The sequence below is a fragment of the Arachis hypogaea genome, chromosome 12 (assembly GCF_003086295.3).
Source record: "Arachis hypogaea cultivar Tifrunner chromosome 12, arahy.Tifrunner.gnm2.J5K5, whole genome shotgun sequence".
Lineage (NCBI taxonomy): Eukaryota > Viridiplantae > Streptophyta > Magnoliopsida > Fabales > Fabaceae > Arachis > Arachis hypogaea.
The window spans coordinates 17,855,808-17,872,927 of NC_092047.1; the positions used below are offsets into that span (position 1 = coordinate 17,855,808).

The 17,120-nt window shown below is 38.7% G+C and overlaps 2 protein-coding genes across 2 annotated transcripts; one reads left to right on the forward strand and one right to left on the reverse strand.

The window, feature by feature from the left end:
* Positions 1 to 6,090: 6,090 nt before the first annotated feature.
* Positions 6,091 to 10,021, reverse strand: LOC112729787 (protein FAR1-RELATED SEQUENCE 5-like). The gene is made up of 5 exons (XM_025779936.1): positions 9,908 to 10,021; positions 8,046 to 8,791; positions 7,561 to 7,958; positions 6,319 to 7,220; positions 6,091 to 6,222 (listed from the first exon to the last, which is right to left on the reverse strand). The coding sequence occupies exons 1-5, from the start codon at positions 10,019 to 10,021 to the stop codon at positions 6,091 to 6,093; spliced, it is 2,292 nt and encodes a 763-aa protein (XP_025635721.1).
* A 1,104-nt stretch (positions 10,022 to 11,125) lies between these two features.
* On the forward strand, positions 11,126 to 13,054 carry LOC112729788 (uncharacterized). Its single transcript, XM_029291042.1, has 3 exons — positions 11,126 to 11,332; positions 11,417 to 12,137; positions 12,234 to 13,054. The coding sequence occupies exons 1-3, from the start codon at positions 11,126 to 11,128 to the stop codon at positions 13,052 to 13,054; spliced, it is 1,749 nt and encodes a 582-aa protein (XP_029146875.1).
* Positions 13,055 to 17,120: the final 4,066 nt, after the last annotated feature.

Sequence of the window (17,120 nt, forward strand, 5' to 3'; positions counted from 1 at the left end):
TTTAATAAAATTGGAGATTATTGCCAAACTAGGGACCCTGAAGTTATATGAATCCAATAGTGCTCTTCCTCCTATTAGTTATGCCAACACAATCAGAACTTCCATATTGTGACAACTTGATTAGATGAAAGATGTCATGTTTTCAATTTTATTTGATTATCACAAAATATGTTAATAAACATTTGTTCTGCACTTTATTTCCATTAAGAAACATCATGTCTTGGTCGATATAAGCTATTATCAGTGAGAAGATATAATACAATAATAATTATTTTTTTTTATTTTTTTTTACACAATCAGAATTGATTGATATTCTAGAATGATTTTTATTTATTTTGGTCATTATAAATCAGTGGCACCATTAATATTGAAGTTATATACTACATCGGTGGTTGGTTTGGATATACCTTGAAGGCATTGTTAATTAGTAGAGAATATCCATAATTCTAGGCACATCAACTTCTAATAAGATTTTAATAATCACTAATCAACTAGCTGTTTTTCTTCATTTATTTTTTGAATTGACTGTAATTTGGATGGTAAAATTGTTGCTATTTTCCTATATACAGTTTTGAGGGGCTATTTCTTGTGATACCTCAGCAGGATTGATTTGAAGTGAAACCCATCCAACATGGGGAAAAAGGTAAAATGTGGTCTATCATTCCGTTTTTACCATTCGGTCAATACATTACGTTTGGCTTACTGCTACTGTGACAATTACCAGAAATTGTTAGAGTCCCGGTGCTCGCCCAGCTACATCCATGATATGTTGAGCACGCTGTCGAAAAATAATTCCGCTGACAAGCTTGCGGAGATTGATCTGATTGGTTTTGGATTCCTGAGGCTTGTTCCAAATTGGTCGGTAAAGCAACCCATCATGGTTCACCTAGCTGAGTCGTACCAAGTTAAGCCGAGAACTTTTATACTAGACATCGGCAACATTCGCCTCAATGCCGAGTTAATCGGGAAAGTTTTCGGCATTCCATCCGGAGGTAACTTCTGCTACATTGTTTAACTATTCCTGAGTAGGCGTCCTCGTATAAATAGCTCTGCTTATGCTTACATATTAACATGGAATAACGCATGAATATTTTGTAGGGGATCCATTTCCAGCATTTGATGACAGTAATGCATCCCACGTCGCCATCAAAAATCGGTTCCATAGACGGAAAACAACCGAGCTCCGGGATTTGGTTTATAGCTGTCCAATGGCCACAGAAACAGATAGGATGGAGTTCAGAAGATATTTCATACTGGTGGTGATGAAGATGTTCCTGTGCCCAACTACTCAACAGGTACTTTCTCCATGGCACATCTACCCCGTGTTAGATGTTTCTGATCCACGGAGGTTCAACTGGCCGTTGGAAATTCTAAAGTGGTTCGATAACGCAGTGGAGAAGTATAAGCTAAAAGGGAACAAAACATGTGAAGGCTGCATGTTCGTCATGCTGGTAGGACACAATGCCCATTAATAAATTAGTTTTTTTTTAATGAATATCATCACTTGTATAAATTTAATTTCATATACATTACTTTGGAGAGGTTAGACTCCAGTACTGTTATTTGTATGTCATATAATGATATGTTACTGAATTACTTGACTCTCTGTTCACTAATTTTATATGGTTCATCGTATGATTTTATCTGTATGTTTACTGGCACAAATTCTATGTCCCGTTGCTATATAACAAATAATTTCGAGCCTTACAAAGTCTTGAATGTTAACTGATGCTAACTGTGGTTTTCTGTTGTGTATAACTTTAACTGGGCCCATCCTCGCATTAGATACTCTATTTTCAGCGGATGCAATACGGTGTGCTCGACAACTGTCATGAGCCGGAGCCGTGGCTTAATGCGTGGACCTCAGAGAGACTTGAAAAGAAGGCGCAATATATTTTATCTGAGGTACTCATTTATATCTCGTAATCAGTTAATTTATCCAGTAATTTAAGTCGGAGCTGCATATCCGACCACTTCAGAAGTTTTCTATTATTGCGTCTTTGTTGTCAGTTGTGCTAGGCAGATGTCGCTATTCCAGTTTGTTTGAGATTTATTTTTTAATTTTGCTATTACTGGATTGTGGTTTGGTTGTGCTTTGGGGTTTGATTCTGATAGTTGATTCTCTTTGTTTCTTAATTCAGGGGCGCCTTTTGACTAGACATGGGGGGGGTGATGACATAAAGAGCCAGTCACCACAGGCGAGGAGGAAACCGGTGAAAAAAGAACCACAGAAGCGTGGGCGAAAGCATTCCCTGCCGTCAAGGGTAAGAACGTTTTTAGGCTTTCGCACTTTAACAAGCTGACTTCGCCATTGTTAATTTGGGTTCATGCTATTGCTTCAAACAGAGGAGGTCAGTCGGTGGAGAGAGTAAGCAGGTATCAAAGGAAATACGTACAAGGGGACGCACAACATCTTCATCTCCAACAACAAGAAGTTCACCGCGCGAAGAACGATCCAAAACTACCCCAAGGGTGAGTATACGAGTATTGTTGTATACGGTTTAAATCATCAACTAGTTTTGATTAAGTTTACTAAGGTATTGTGAATGTATTTGGATGTTTCTTAACACAAATTATTCGTTTTATGTAAAACAGCCTAGCAAGGGCATTGCGCCAAAAGAGGGGAGGGCTAACAAGGACCGATCATGTACGTCGACTCCAAAGAAATCTGAGGAAAAGGATATCCCAATCAGTACAGATGATGATGAGGAGAATGAGCCTCTTGCCAAGCGGATGTGCCGACTCTATAACCAGGGAGTTGACCAAAAAAAATCAAGTGCCGAACCAGAAGAAGGCAACCTCAATCAGGATAACGGAACACATGAAACACCTTTCTCTGTGGCTCCTGATGCAGGAACACTCTCTGTTGCGCTAGTGAAACATGAAGAATGGGAGTTCGACGGGCAAGTCTCCTAATTAAAACCATTTCTTTTTGTGGTTTATTTTACTTGTTAGTAATTTATGGATTGTATCCGTACACAACTGCCATTTCTCTAACATCGGTTAAGTTGCTTGCAGTAATCCCGATTTTCTGTCCAACCGAGATCCTGAGAGTGAACGAATATGGCAACACTTTGAGCAACTGCAGAATACAAGGCCACTGCAGACCATGATGCCATCCAATATGCCTTGCATGACTCCTAGCCCACCAAGCAAGAGAATCTCACTGGGCAATACTGGGACAGAACAGAATTATACCCAATGTACTCCTATAAAGGTGCATCCACTTCTCAAAGGGCGAAAGATTGATGAGGATGATGAGGAGCGACTGCGACGATGGGCGGCCAATATATCGTTGGATCAAAGTCAGGTTTTGGCGTCCTATGAAGGAAGGCAGCATCTATCATTAGTCCGAGAGGACATCTGCTCACTGCTGCCCCGACACTGGGTCAACAGCAACGTAAGTATAACATACTAACACACTGATATAATGAATATGTTTCTTAATATTTATCCTGGATAGTCTCGATGACCCTAACGAAGATTAAACCTTTTTTTTTCAGATCGTTCATTGGATGTGTTCAACCTTTAATGACTCAGACTCGTTGCGGTTTAAGGATGAGTTTTACTGTATTCCTCCCGGAATTTTGGTATGCAGAAATTTGCGGTTTCTTATCGATAATGATTTTAGATTGGAACCTAAATAGTGCCTTTTTTAACAGGAAACTGTGTTGCATAAGAGGAACTTGGATTCCTTCAGGGAGGTACCCACCGTTAGTTATGTTGGGCTAGGTCCTCACTTCGGTGATGACTCTATGGTTTTTGACAAGATATCAGCTTCCTTGCGAAAATGGGTAAGTTAATTGCCTAGATGAAAAAAACTGTATGTGTCTTGTATTAGCTAACGCTTGAAGTTTGATGTTTTAGTCTACGTGCTTACAACCTGGTGTTTATTACTAGGATGTTTCGTGTGAATAGGCAATAGGATGTTCCTTTTAATTGTGAATTGGATGATTCTGATTTTGGTTTATAGTTTTCATGTCAAGGGCATTCGAATTAGCGTGTGCTTAATTGAGATTTCGTTGGCTGTATCTATTTGGTGACTAACTTGATTATTTAAATTTACATTGCTGCTTCCATCATAGTGGTTTGCCCCCGTCTGTATCGATCGTCATTGGTGGCTGTATGCCTTTGAGATTACTCAAAAAAGGCTGTGGGTGCTGGATAGTATTAATACAGGAAAGCCTAACGATGAAAGGCTAAAAATACATGCATATGCGGTAGGTCCAGGCCCATAACCAATTACTCCGCCGTTAGACTTAGTAATTGAAACAGTATGAGTCCTAACGTGTTGCTAATTTTCAGGGGAGACTCATTGAAGATATGGCGAAAATCTGTATGCCCGCATACAAGCACACGGAGAACGGCCTGCCTATATTCAATGCTAGCGTCCCACAACAGGATAACGGGTAAGTTAAAAATTCACCTAAGAAAATTCTATCAGTAGCACTTCACTTGATAACGATATCATGGTTGAACTTAATATTCTGTGTTTGTACATATAGCTGTGATTGTGGTGTTTTCATCATCAAGTTCATGCAGTTTTGGGGTTTAGATAAACCATTGCAGCATTGGGATCAGGTGAATTTAAATATGTCATAACAATTAGGTTGAAACCATTTGTAGTCAATTTCTTTCTCGTTATTAAAATTACCCACCAACGCGTAATTGCCATGCAGGACGTTCTACAGGAGTTTAGGAAGGAGATCATTCTAGACATAGTGATGGGTCCTCATAATTCAGATATTGGCAAGGCACTGCATGCATTGGAAAGCAATAATGTGCGCCGAAACCAGCCTAGGAAAAAGTCTAAGGCTGTGAGATCACCTTTCACAGCACCGAGCACGAAAAGCATGCTGCAGCGTGCGGGGTTACCCACAAGAAAGCCGAGGAAGGGGGGAAGACAACGGAAGTAAACCTCTGAGTGGATGGTGCTTGAGATGGGAATTAGGATGTTTCTGTTACTCCGTAAATTAGATGGTTCTGGATCTGTTTTATGTTTTGGCATGTTAAAAGCCTTTGAAATTGTGAATACTTAGTTGATGTCTGAGTGGTTTATGTTTAGTTAGATATTAGTCAGTAAGTTTCATGAGTTAGCTAATTCAGGATTCACAAGCAATGATTTTCCAAGCTAGTGATGTCACTAGTTCATTAAGCAAGTCATTGCATGTTGATAATATTGAGTGATCTCTGATCGGTGTATATAACCCTTTTGGTCATGTCTATGCTTAAGTGGCACTGCTTTCCATTAACTCTCGTGGTGTTAACTAAATGGAGTTGTTCCTTATTTTTATATCATTTTCTATCTACAGCTGGAATTCTAAAGTTGCTGGAAATTAATGTATTGCGCGGACTTCGGTCCTGATCACCTCAACATTGGTTGTGATTTTAAGTGGATGGTGTCTTAGGTAGGGACTCGGATGTTTCTTCTCATTGTAAATTGGATGGTATTGGATTTGTTTTATGTTTTGTCATGTTCAACGCATTTGAACTTGTTAGTATTTCGTTGATGAGTGAGTGGCTCATGTTTTGTTAGTTACTCGTTAGCAGGTCTCATATATCAGTCATTTCAGGATTCTCAAGCAATGTTTTTCCAAGTTAGTGTTGTCACTAGTTCATTAAGCAAGTCATTGGACATTGATAATAATGACTGAACTCTAATCGTTGTACATAACCCTTCTGGTCATGTCTATGCTTAAGTGGCAGTTATGTGTATTAACTCGCGTGGTGTTAACTAAATGTAGGTGTTCTTTAATTGTTTCTCACTGTTTTGTAATGCTTGAATCGTGAAATTGCTGGAAATTAATGCATTGCACGAACTAATGTCTTGATAAGGCTACAGTAGTTACAATTTTAGGTGGATGTTGTCTATTGTAGGGACTCGGATGTTTCTTCTCATTGTAAAATGGATGGTTTTGTGTATGATTTCGTTGTACATTACCGACTGCGTGCACTGCATTGATATATTAATGCATTTGTGTCCTTTTTTTTTTAAATTCTCTTGCTACATTTTCACGGCAGATTTAAATTGCCTAGTTTATTACGCTGTATGTAAAGAATGAGACCAAAAAGCAAAAAAAAGAAACCTATCTATATATGCCTAAAAGAATTCAACAGGTGCATGAATCCGCCACCATCCGATGAGTTCCACATTGTAGAATCCTCAATTCCTTTATTAAGGGGCCCATGATGATCATTATCTGACGGAAGGTCAACCTCATCCTACAAGATGCACAACACAAACAAAACAACATAAATTAATAAAAAACACCATTGCGTGACAAAAAATATTTCATATTAGCCACTTCTAACACATACCGGGTGTGATCTCTTATTCCTTTTTTGCATTGATTTCTTAATTGACTTGTCCAACTCTGCTCCAAGTCTCTTACCCCTAGGCCGTCCTTTGGTTTTGACTCTTGAGGGTCCCTGTATGTCATGCAAAATCGCTCCGCCTGTGCTCTGTGTGGGCACGGTATTCTGAGACGCAGCAACAATAGTCCTCCGGATGCTGGCACGGTAATCAATCAGCTTGGACTTTGCATCCCAAATGGCAGCTCGCAAGATAGCTGCTTCCTCATCACAAGCAACAAACTCCTGCGCAACGTTATAGAACTCTGAACACAGATGCCTGAACAAGTTGTTGCTTTCATCACTCCGAGCCACGTCATGGCTACTCTTGATGTAAGTGTGCTTGCGGATGAGATTCTTACTCCAACGAGGAAGAACATAGCAGCTCGGTACAATGTCAACTCTGTAGTATGACCAGACCGCAAGGGTGTGGCAACACAAAACACCAACGGATTCAAACTTGTTGCACTCACACTGACCCTTTCGACTCAAAGGGTCAAAGTCGACCCTGAAAGTATGATAAACCGGCTTCCCCCAGAATACCTTTTGTTCGTCCACTGTAATAGAAATCGTATCTCCGTTTTGTTCAATTGATCGAACCACGCAATCAGTTTTTTTTCTTACCTCCAGTTGAAGACTCCTGAACATACTACTGGTGTATTCCTGCTGAAATTGTCTCTCAATGCCCGTGCTCCCTATGCATGGGATGACCCCTTTCGAGTCCGCAGCATCATCTTCTAGCTCCTTTTGCTCTTTGGTTCCAAGGACATTGTCATATTCATGGACGAACTGAACCAACCCACTCTTGCAATGCAGGTATCCACCATAAAATGCATGCATACTTTCACTACGCTGTGTACTCCTCATGCCTGCCCAAAATTGACTCTTGAAAAAAATTGGAACCTACTTCCGTCGATTTGCGTAAAGGTCTGCCAAAAAAAAATGCATAAGAGTGCTGCTTATGAACAACATGATGGGCTCACTTCTAACTCGTTGATAACATAAATTCTAAAAACATCCGTACACACTATGAAAAAAAACATCTGTTTACATACTGAAAGGACCATCCACTGTCGTTAGAGCTAGAAAACTATTCTACATTTCTGATAAAAACAATACGAACGGAATCAAGGTGGGACTAATAACATGGGGTGAATAAATAGATAACTAGAAACCAACAGATTCGGGATTTAGTTAACAATCACTTACCTGCTAACCATCTGTTCTTGCCTAAGTTAAAATGTTTGATGAAACTAGCCCAATCAGACTCGAATGATTCAGTCGAAGGAGAATTCCACACAATGTGACTCATCATTGCACTCAGTTCTCCGTACCTAGCGTATCCACCAAGCTTGAATTGAGATTTCTTCATGTGCCAGATGCACCATCGGTGGACAGTGTCAGGTAGGACATTCCTAATAGCACCAGTCATCGCCTTGCACTGGTCAGTGATAATCCCCTTTGGTGCAGTCCCGACGCATCTCACCCACTGCGTGAACACCCACTCAAAACTAGGGATCTCCTCGCTGCCAAGTAAAGCGCAGCCAAGAAGAGTGGACTTCCCATGGTGGTTTACACCTACAAAGGATGCAAACGGCAGACCATGCCTGTGAAAAGAGCAAAAAACAACTGTGAGCCAACAAGAGAAATTTAAGAAATAACTGCTCTTGCAATTCACAAATACAAATACAGACCTGTTTCTTCTGTATGTGGTGTCAAACGACACCACATCTCCGTAGTATTCATAAGAAGCCCTGCACCTAGCATCTACCCAAAGTGCGCTTCTAAATTTATTAGCATCGTCAACATCTATTGCATAAAAGAAGTTGGGATTGATCTCCTTCATTCGAACGAAATAATTCATCATCCCCTGGAAGTCCTCATTGTCATCGGAGCATCGGAGATTGCATGTGATGTAATTTCTGACATCCTTTTCAGAAAAACCCAGGTTTGCGGACCCACCAACCTCGTTTGCCAGTGCTAGATACGTCTTGTTGGGCCTTATTCCAGCCTCGTCGTTATCCGTAATGACACACTTAGCATGCATGGTCAGCTCTCGGTATTCATGATAGTGGACAGCTTTCTTAGACGAACAGGGGTGAGAATGCCTCAATTCTAATCTAGACACAACCCAACATTCATTCTCCTTGTCCAGGACAACATACATCCTTGCTCTACATCTCGTGGCTGTAATCCTGTTTGCTCGAGTTGCTGCATTCACCCTAGACTCTCGATAACCTTCTCGCGTGCAGTAGATAGATTGATTAACCGGTATCTTTGACTCCTTCCGCGTCATGTCGAAATTCGTGTTCCTGATTTTAGTAACGAACCCAACTTTCTTTGCATAATTTGCATAAAATTTCTGTGCGAGAGGCAACGAACCAAAATTCATTCCTACGACTGGAATCTCCTCTTCGCCTATGCCACTATGATCTGGCAACTGTAACGTCAATACACAAAATTAAATACGAATTATACTGGCCCTAACACAGTAAGTAATTAACAAATATTCTTAGGATACTATAACAATATCTCAATTAAACGAGCTTTTTGAATTTTAAAAAAATATCTACACAGAATTGATATGTTTACAATCGGTAAAACACCTTTATATATTAACCTGGTAATCATTTCAGTGAAATATGTATATGATAAAACTAGAGATGAAATTTGAACTAATAGAAAGTGTACAATCATCAATCTACTTTTTTCCTTCTACTATTTTCAACCATATAAGTTCATAACATTTTGAAAATTTTACTGATTTCAAAAACAATCATTGTTGTGCTATCGAAATTCATTCCATTTAGTCTCCTCTTTTAGGATTTGATATAGACTTCAGTATAATTTTATACTAATAAAGTTTTACACTAATAAAGTTTTATTAAATTTTATACTAATAAAGTTTTATACAAACAATCTACTTGGTATAGACTTCAGTATAATTTTATACTAATAAAGTTTTATTAAATTTACTACACTAGACGCCTTCTCTCCAGGATATGTGTTATCATTGGAATCGTTTATCGATGAACTTGCTGTTGCCAAACTCTCACTTGTTGTTCAAGTATATTTTCCTATGCTAATAAGAAGCTTGGATGCACCATATCTTTTTTAGCAACTTTCTGCTAGGTGAAATATTTTCACAGATATATAGTTTTATGTTCATAATATCCTGTTGAGTCTCAAGGAAAAGATATGGTAGAAATTTGTTGCACTAACTAATTAAGTTATACTATATTGGATTTATGTGCCAAATTGATGTATCCTACTCTAAAAAAGTAAGTGAAGTTTGAAATCAAAGCATGTTATCATCATATTAAAACATTAACACAGTGAATGGGTCATATGAAAACCAAGATAGTGCATTGAAACCTGGTCACGCCAAGAACATTCCTGACTATATAATGAATGGGTCATATGAAAACCATCACAGAACATTGCATCACACATCTTTTTGAAGTAAAAAAAATTCTAATTAGCATGAATAACAATGCTTAAACTACCAGCCTGTTTCAAAATTTACAAAAACCAAGTAGAAGCTTATGAAGTATACCTTCCACCCTTCTTGTTCTTGAATGACTGGAACACCCGCACTGAATTGTTCATCGCCTTGAGTTGGATTAGTCAATGTACTAATCGATCCTCCTTCAGTGGGTGAAACCGCCATGAAAGATGCTCTCTAACGGAAGTGATCCAATGTAGCCTTGTATTTGATTGTTGGACTGTATGAGGTTAACGTAGCTGATGTAACCAATTCCAAACCATACACCGTAGCCGCCGCGATAAGAAGTTTTCTAATCTGCGCCGTCAATGATCCATTGGAGTAACGATGAATTGCACCACCAAGGAGAAGAGAAACCTTGATTCGGGCTTGATGAGATGTTCCGTATATCCAGGAGTGTATTTTGGGTTGTTGCAACTTGTTAGTGAAGGGGTGGTTTCAAATTTGATACGGCAATTAATTCCAAATATTAAAAATTAAATAAAATTAAATTAATTAAGCATGATGTGGTTTTGTTTATTTTTTGGCTGATCCCCTTTTGGTTCCACATACTTTCTCTTTATTTATTAGTTACATTAGTAGATTAAATAATTATAGCTTGAAATTTATTAGTGGATCAATAAAAATGAAATTGGTTAAATTGGATTTTATTAAGTAAATATACGTAAATTAGTTTCAATAAAAATCGTTAAGTTGGTTAAATGTAATTAAATTATAATTAAGTCAGTATAAGGAGGAATTTATCGGTACATTGAGTAAATAAATAAGTAGCAAATTAGTGTAAATAAAATTTGTTATGTTGGAAGTTATTAAGTTTAGTCCGTATAAGTAAGTTCCATAGATTAAAAAATGTTAAGTTGGTTAAATTTAGATATATTAAAATGAAATCAATTTAAATAGGAATTTATTGTTTGATTAAGTGAATATAACGAGTAAATTAGTTTGGTTAAAATTGGGTACGTTGAAAGTTATTAACTCAATATGAGTAAGTGAGTTAAATTAAAATTTGTTAAATTGGTTAAATACAGTTAAATTAAAATTAAGTCAGGATAAATAGAAATTTATTAGTAAATTAAGTAAATATAACTAGTAAATTAGTTAAATTAAAATTAGTATCTGTTAGTAGATTAGTTGAACTGGAATAGGTTTTCGTTAGGGTATTACATAAATATGAATAGTTTGTAGGGTTTTATTGTAATTGATGCAGTAAAAATTCGTGTTACCTATATATTCGAATGTTTAAATATGTGTGTTTTCTAATTTGGTTGCATGGCTGTCCGGGTGGCAGAAATTCCTTTTCTTGCAGATGGTGAATTTGCCGTTGGGATGGAATTCAGTTCTAGGGAAGCTGTTATTAAAGCGATAAAAGAGTATACTATACGAAGAAGCGTAGATTACCGGGTGTATGAGTCTGAGCCATTGACATTTTATGCGAAGTGTACACAGTATGGGTCAGGGTGTGATTGGCTTATTCGGGTTAGCATGATCAGCCGGAAGTACTGTTGGGTTATAAGGAGGTATAATGGCAGTCACACATGCACCAGAGCCACAATTTCTCAGGATCATTCAAAGCTGGATTCGACCACGATTGCAGAAGCAATTAAGCCGTTGGTTGAAGCTGACCCCGCCTTAAAGGTAAAATCAGTTATAGCAGAGGCGCAATCGAAGTTCAACTACACTGTTAGTTATCAGAAAGCATGGTTGGCTAAGCAAAAGGCGGTTGAACAAATATTCGGAGGTTGGGAGGCATCGTACGAAGCGTTGCCTATATGGTTTGAAGCCATGTGTCAGAAGGAGCCGTCAGCTGTTGTTCATTTTGAGACTATGCCTGCATACCAAGGTGACGACTTGGTGACTGATATTCGGGTATTGCATCGTGTCTTTTGGAGTTATTACCCTTGCATTAGAGCTTTCAGACATTGTAAGCCAGTTGTCCAGGTGGATGGGACTCACTTATACGGAAAGTACAAGGGTTGTCTACTAGTGGCGGTGTCACAGGATGGTAACAACAACATCGTCCCAATTGCATTTGCAATTGTCGAGGGGGAGACTTCAGATGCGTGGCACTTTTTTCTGAGTAACCTCCGTCAGCATGTTGTCACTCGGGATGGTGTGGGACTGATATCCGACCGTCACGAATCCATAAATGCGGCTGTGGAAAGGAGTAACGGGGCTTGGTCACCTCCAAGAGCCTTTCATATGTTTTGCATCAGGCATATAGAGTCGAATTTTCTGAGAAAATTCAAGGCGCCGTATTTACAGAAACTGGTCGTCAACATAGGTAACACTCATAAAAGTTTAACTTATTTAGTATCAGATTTCCATTCAATTCGTGTGTTGACCTATATTGTTTTAAATATTTCTTTATATCCGGCAGGATATTCGAGGACGGTGCGGGAGTACGAGGTGCGTTACCAACGTTTACGAGAACGGGGAGAGGCATACACTGACTGGTTAAACCGAATCCCCCGGGAACAGTACGCGTTGGCATTTGATGGTGGATATCGATGGGGTCATATGACGACAAATCTGGTGGAATGCATCAACTCAGTTTTGAAGGGCGCACGCAATCTCCCCGTGACTGCCCTTGTGAAGGCAACATTCTACAGGCTGAACGAGTTGTTTACCCGAAAAAGAGCAGAGGCGGAAGCCCGGATTAATGCTGGCCATGTGTTTTCTGATGTCGTGACCTCGAAGTTGCATGCAAATCAAGTTGCATCAGGAAACATTCAGGTTAGTTGCTTTGATCGGCGGAATGAGGTCTTTGAGGTGCGTGAGATGCCAAGTGGACTGGAGTTTGCGGTGGACCTACGTGGCCTTCGATGTGACTGTGGTGAGTTTCAGGTGGACCGGATCCCCTGTCGACATGTGTTTGCATGTTGTGCCAACCAGCGACTAGATTGGCAAGTGTATGTTCATGATGTGTATAAGATGGACCAAGTTCGGCGGGTGTACCGAGCAAGGTTTAGGCCACTTGGTAACCCCACTACGTGGCCTGCTTATAACGGTCCTCGGTTCATCCCAAATCTATACCTGAGACGCGTCGGGAAAGGTCGGCCAAAAATGATGCGCTTCTTGAATGAGATGGACACGCGAATGCTACGTCGGCCTAGGCGATGTACGATATGTGGAGCTGAGGGACACAGTCGTGGCAGATGCCGTCAGCAGCGTGGTGCAAATGCCAACAGAGATCAGTAGTAGACTCTTATAGATATTTGGTTTGTTATCTGTTGTCCATTTGAGTTAAGCAAGTATGATATATGTAACCTGTTGCTGTAGCATTACTCTCCATCTGTAGCATTTTATAGTATGAAATGAAGTACTACATAATCCACATATTTAATCGCTGCAATATGTTTAAATATACATAAATTCTCTAAACATAATAAGTACTGATATATAGTCCATAGTCCAAATTATTAATACATAAATTCCCTATACAAACCATCTACTAATACATAGTCCATAGTCCAAATTAATAATAGTCCACATTTTCTAATACAAACCATCAACTATTACAAATCATAGTCCAGATCATTATTAATGCATAAATTCCCTATACAAACCATCTACTAATACAAAGCATAGTCCAGATCATTATTAATGCATAATAACCCTAAACCCTAAATAGAACAAGTCCTGCATACGTAATCAACAACACATACAACGAATTGTAAACATTATCCACATTTTCTAAAGCATCAATTAGAGTATTACACCACAATTACTTTCTCATTGCCCACTTAACGTCTTTCACGAAGTTCTTGCATTTTTTTGCAGCCTTTTTGAACACAGATGGCGTGTAGCGGCTAGCGCTGCGACGTGGTGGATCAATCCTCAGATTGTAACCTTTGCCTTTGTCCTCCGGAGTTTGTGACCTCCCTGTATACAAATTAACAAAATGAAAACCAATTCAAACCAACATGGACACCGCTAATGAACAAAAAATGAAAACCAATTCAAACCAACATGGATAACGCTAATGAACACAAAATGAAAACCAATCCAAACCAACATGGAAACCGCTAATGAACACAAAATGAATACCAATTCAAACCAACATGGATACCGCTAATGAACACAAAATGAATACCAAATCAAACATGTAAAGCAAAGTATCGAGCATGATACCATCATTGCGGGATTCCTCATCCTCATCAAACTCCTCTATTTCGTCCTCATCATGATCGTCCTCGTCATCCGGTTCATCTACTAGATACGCATTAGTCTCTTGCTCTAGTGGGTTAGCATCTTCATGTAGTGGTTCCATGTCAACACGGTTAGGATTTTGACTATTAAGAACTCCGCGTCCACCTACACTTCTACTAGAGTCAACAGAGACGAACCCTCCGGAAGCGACCGATGAGGTATGGCACGGGAGCCTGGCATCCAATGAATACCTACCTGCCAAGAACTCAGGCTGGTTGCCATACTGTGGTGGTGCTGCATCTCCAGCCATGAACTCAAGCAATTGGCTAAAGGAACCTCCTTCTCCGGGTTCAAGCTGTGACATACCCCAATATGGTTGAGGCATTGGAAATGATGGGGAGTACTGTGTCTGAGGTACATACTGGCTTGAGAACTGAGGTTGTTCTTGTGGAAGTGGGTTCGTAGTAGGAGGTGGCACCGACTGTGGCCCCAGTTCCTCATTGTCAGTATCCGCATCCTGACTATCCTCATCCATACCCTCACCACTTTCATCCACATCTTGATTATCCTCACCACTTTCATCCACATCCTGATTACCCTCACCCATTTCCTGATTATCCTCATCACTTTCTTGACCCACAAGATTCGACAAGATCAAATGGTTTCCATATGTTGACCGGTACCAGAACATATAAGTTTCCAATGGATGTTGTGAAGGCATGGGAAGCTCAGAAAGAACGTAGTGATACCTGTTTGTCCAATGCATAACCCAATTTGAATGACTCGGTGTTGTGGCCCAGTTAAGATTCTTAGGACCAGTCAGGACTTCTCCATGCGCCTTGCCCAGAGTCTGCTCCTGCGGAGGTACTCCCTGAACTAAACCGAACTGTCGCCTAAACCTATCGGTAGCATGCCACTCGACACATTCAAATGACACCAACGGAACAGTAGCAGACCACACAACCGACTGCATATAGATCTCAGGCGGAATTATGTTAGGGTCCACGCGATCCACAGCATATGCAACCCACAGAAACTGTGAAAAATAAAAGAAACTCATGAATACAACCCAGAATATCAAATTCAATAAAAAAGTCTCATAAAAATGCCAAATCTCTTAAATGTTTAATTAAAACACGCCTGGCCTTCCTGCAGTTCATCAAAGGCCTTCCTAAAGTGAGCTAGTTTCAAATATCTATATTTTCGCTCACCGCGCTCCCAATTACGCCACCAAATATCATATATTCAATTAGCTAAACTGAATTTTAAATATGAAGCTACGGGTACATTGTAACGTAACATTACCTGTTAGCTAGTGGAAAACTGTGGGGTTCTCTGGGTACCGGCGATAGATATGGCAGTCGGATCCAAGCCCAACCTAGCAGAAGTGTTATTGGCCCATCTATTTCCTTACAGTTATAACGAGATGCCCTGCACAACCCCCTGTAGAGGTGAGCTAGGCATACCGAACCCCAACTATAATGTCCAATACTCGCAAAATCACGAAGTAAGGGAAGAAACTTCCAGTGGACACCTGCCCCAGATTTATCCCCAAACAAGATCGTCCCGATGAGCAACATAATATGGCACTTCACATACCTCTGTATACTTAATTCATCAGTCAACTGCATGTTTTCTTTTAGTTCCCGAAGCCAAGTCAGTTTTATGCAGCATCCTCGACACTCCGACTTACTCGGTGCCACGCCAAATTGAAGCAAACATTCTGCCTCCAACGCTGAGAAACTACTCATTGTCATCCCAGTCACTGGAAGACCATCCGTCGGGAGACCAAGAATTAGAGCCACATCTTCAAGACTTACGGCACACTCACCAATTGGAAGGTGAAACGTATGTGTATTTGGGTGCCACCGTTCAATTAGAGCATTGACGAGTGCTTTCTGATTTTGTACGACACCAATTTGAGACGCATGATAGAATCCAGTGAAGCGTAAATGGTCCTCCACCCGATCGTTGTACCGATCCGGCGGAAGTGGATAGTCACAAGTCAACATTCTTAGTTTCTACAACCAAAAAAAAAAAAAAACAAGTTATTAGTCAAGTAACAAACTATTGCTAATTTACTACTACAAAGCAATAATTTTTAAACTACAGACACTTGTTAACAAAATCTTCACAACTAAGTCAACAACAAATTTTACTTGAAACCAAACATCTGTTCTAAATTATTTGACTTACTTTGACATTTTGGAACAAGTAATTACTAGTTCCAAAATGAATTATTAAAAACATTAACTAATAGATACAAATACAAACCTAATATACACATATACATAGTTTCCAGATCAATTCTCAATAAAATCAGTAAATTAGAGATGCTGCTGGTTTTATAATTTACGATATATCAATAATTTCCCTAAATAACAACATTATAAATAATTACCTCTTACATATTACTTAAATAAATTTAAACACATATTCCAAAATTTTTAAAAATATTAATCCATATCCTCAGTATCTTCATGAACTCATTTTCTAATAACAATAATAATTAACTTTACTAACAATGATAATTACAATTAACTACAACACTTTTTTAAATTAATACTAATAACCATTCAGCTACTCAGCTCTTATTTATTACTATATCCAACTATTCATTTTACTCACAGTAACATTTGATAATATCATAACAATTACAAATAGTTATGAATTTATAAAATTTTTCAAAAAACAAATTATATCCAAATATTAATAACAATTCAATTTTAATTGTATAATTTATTTTGCTAAATATTTTAATATTTCACTTCTTCGTCCGAAATTCTAAAGAATATAAAAAAAAACTATAAAACACATAAAAAAAATTGCGTTTCTTTTTTTAAAACTGCAAGAACAACAATCTTAACAATAATAATATTTAACCCACTAACAAAAACAATTTTCATACAAAAATAGTAAAAAAAATAAAAAAAATTATAAAATGAATCCTACTCATTCCATACCATAGCCGTATATTTCTAAGCTTAGTTACTGACAATAACATTAACAACTTAATTTCTAACAATAATAACTATAATTATAAAAATTAAAAAAAATTAAGCAAACTTACATAATCTGGCAAACTGAGATAGTGCATAATGTGAAGCTCAGGACG